General features: G+C 50.0%; 1 protein-coding gene across 3 annotated transcripts in view; it reads right to left on the reverse strand.

Moving 5' to 3' along the window:
* The window catches only part of usp53a (ubiquitin specific peptidase 53a), an 80,636-nt gene that overhangs the window by 20,363 nt on the left and 57,773 nt on the right, over positions 1-2,500 (reverse strand). For all 3 annotated transcript variants that reach the window (XM_076288461.1, XM_076288462.1, XM_076288463.1), the window contains one exon: positions 1,282-1,434. In XM_076288461.1, the coding sequence (XP_076144576.1) occupies positions 1,282-1,434 (153 nt within the window). The remainder of the gene's footprint in view (positions 1-1,281; positions 1,435-2,500) is intronic.

The raw sequence follows: 2,500 nt of genomic DNA on the forward strand, positions 1-2,500 counted from the left end.
AGCTTTCTGCTAATGAATAATGTTATTGACACGTTTGAAAGGCTTTTTAGAACAAATTAGTGACTTAAAAAAAATATAATACTCGGCAGTGTGTATTTTCTTTGCCCCCTCTTTTGAATGCAACATTCAAATTTCCAGACAAAAATAATATCCCAAGAAAAGTGGATTTTGAGGGGTACAACTCCATAGACTCCATTCATTCTGCACTTATTAGTGAGCGCCCTCATGTGGAACCAGAACTGGAACTGCAACCAGTTCAGAAACCGGAAGTCTCCCAAGAGTGGAGGTTCTCCCCTTATTAGACATTCTCTGCCAATGCTGTCCGAGAATATTTACATTTCTTTTTCTACAGTCTAATGTAGGTAGCGATATAGCCTTTTCACAACAGCGACACCGCTGTTCAGGAGAATACTGCAACTAGTGTCGCGACCACCATGCGCGAGTATAAATAGTTCCGTCATTCCTGTGACGTCACATTGTCGCACGACAGGTCGGGGACCGGGAGTACACGGAAGCCTTTACGGCGAGGTTGGCCTGTTGAGGCGTCAGCTGTTGGCCTGTTGAGGTGTCAGTTGTTGGCCTGTTGAGGCGTCAGCTGTTGGCCTGTTGAGGCGTCAGCTGTTGGGTTGTTGAGGCGTCAGCTGTTGGCCTGTTAGCTGTTGGCCTGTTGAGGCGTCAGCTGCTGATGAGGGGCGAGAGCCTGGAACTAACACGCGCTCACGCATGGCTGATGCAGGGATGACAAAACTGTGTGTGTGTGTGTGTGTGTGTGTGTGTGTGTTTGAGGGCAAAGGTGGGAAGTGTGTGTGTGTGTGTGTGTGTGTGCATGTGTGTGTTTGTGTGTGTGTGTGTGTGCAAGACTTCAGAGAGTTGGTCTGTGCAAGTGTGTGAGGGAAAGATAGAGAGATAGAGAGAGAGAGAGAGAAAGAAAGAAAGAGATAGAAAGAGAGAGAGTTCAGAATGTTGGTGTGTGTAAGACGTCAGAGAGTTGGTGTGTATGTGTGTGTGTCCTACAGTCTGGTAGTAGGCTGATTAAGCGTGTGTGTGTGTGTATATGTGTGTGGGTGTCCTACAGTCTGGTAGTAGGCTGATTAAGCGTGTGTGTGTGTGTGTATGTGTGTGGGTGTCCTACAGTCTGGTAGTAGGCTGGTTAAGCCACTGCTCCGTGCTGCTTTGGACGCCAGTGCTGAGCACATTTCTGCTTACATAAGAAGCACTGGGGCCTCACTGTGTGTGTGTGTGTGTGTGTGTGTGTGTGTGTGTGTGTGTGTGTGTGTGTACCTCTGTGGCGTAGCGTCTCGTGGCGTCGGTGCAAGTGGTCGGATCTCTCGGAGTCCTTCTTGGCGAGGCCGGCAGCCCTCAGCTCTCCTGCCCGCTGGGCCACCTCTCTGGACAGCTCCCTGATGCGGCTCTGGGGGTCACCGGACACCTTCACTGAGAACACACACAATGACCAACCAATCAGACGCCACCACTGAGGACACACACAATGACCAACCAATCAGACGCCACCACTGAGAACACGCACAATGACCAACCAATCAGACGCCACCACTGAGAACACGCACAATGACCAACCAATCAGACGCCACCACTGAGAACACGCACAATGACCAACCAATCAGACGCCACCACTGAGAACACGCACAATGACCAACCAATCAGATGCCACCACTGAGAACACACACAATGACCAACCAATCAGACGCCACCACTGAGAACACGCACAATGACCAACCAATCAGACGCCACCACTGAGAACACGCACAATGACCAACCAATCAGACGCCACCACTGAGAACACACAATGACCAACCAATCAGACGCCACCACTGAGAACACACACAATGACCAACCAATCAGACGCCACCACTGAGAACACGCACAATGACCAACCAATCAGACGCCACCACTGAGAACACACACAATGACCAACCAATCAGACGCCACCACTGAGAACACACAATGACCAACCAATCAGACGCCACCACTGAGAACACACACAATGACCAACCAATCAGACGCCACCACTGAGAACACACAATGACCAACCAATCAGACGCCACCACTGAGAACACACAATGACCAACCAATCAGACGCCACCACTGAGAACACACACAATGACCAACCAATCAGACGCCACAACTGAGAACACACACAATAACCAACCAATCAGACACCACCACTGTGTACAGGGTGGAACCTGGCTAACCTGTGGGGTCTAAGAGGGGAACAGGTGGAACTTGGCTACCCTATGGGATCTCAAAGGGCGATTAGTGGAACTTGGCTACCCTATGGGATCTCAAAGGGCGATTAGTGGAACTTGGCTACCCTATGGGATCTCAAAGGGCGATTAGTGGAACTTGGCTACCCTATGGGATCTCAGAGGGAAACAGGGTGGAACCCGATTAACTCAGGCAGTTCTTTGACCAACAACATTCTTCCATTCAGGATTTTTTGAACCTTGGTGCTGTCTACTGAATCAGCATTTCCACCAGT

This window comes from Alosa pseudoharengus, unplaced genomic scaffold (genome assembly GCF_046254945.1).
Source record: "Alosa pseudoharengus isolate Yale_2024_CS ecotype anadromous, Long Island Sound unplaced genomic scaffold, YU_APseudo_1.1 YU_APseudo_1.1_scf_17, whole genome shotgun sequence".
In the NCBI taxonomy this organism is placed as follows: domain Eukaryota; kingdom Metazoa; phylum Chordata; class Actinopteri; order Clupeiformes; family Clupeidae; genus Alosa; species Alosa pseudoharengus.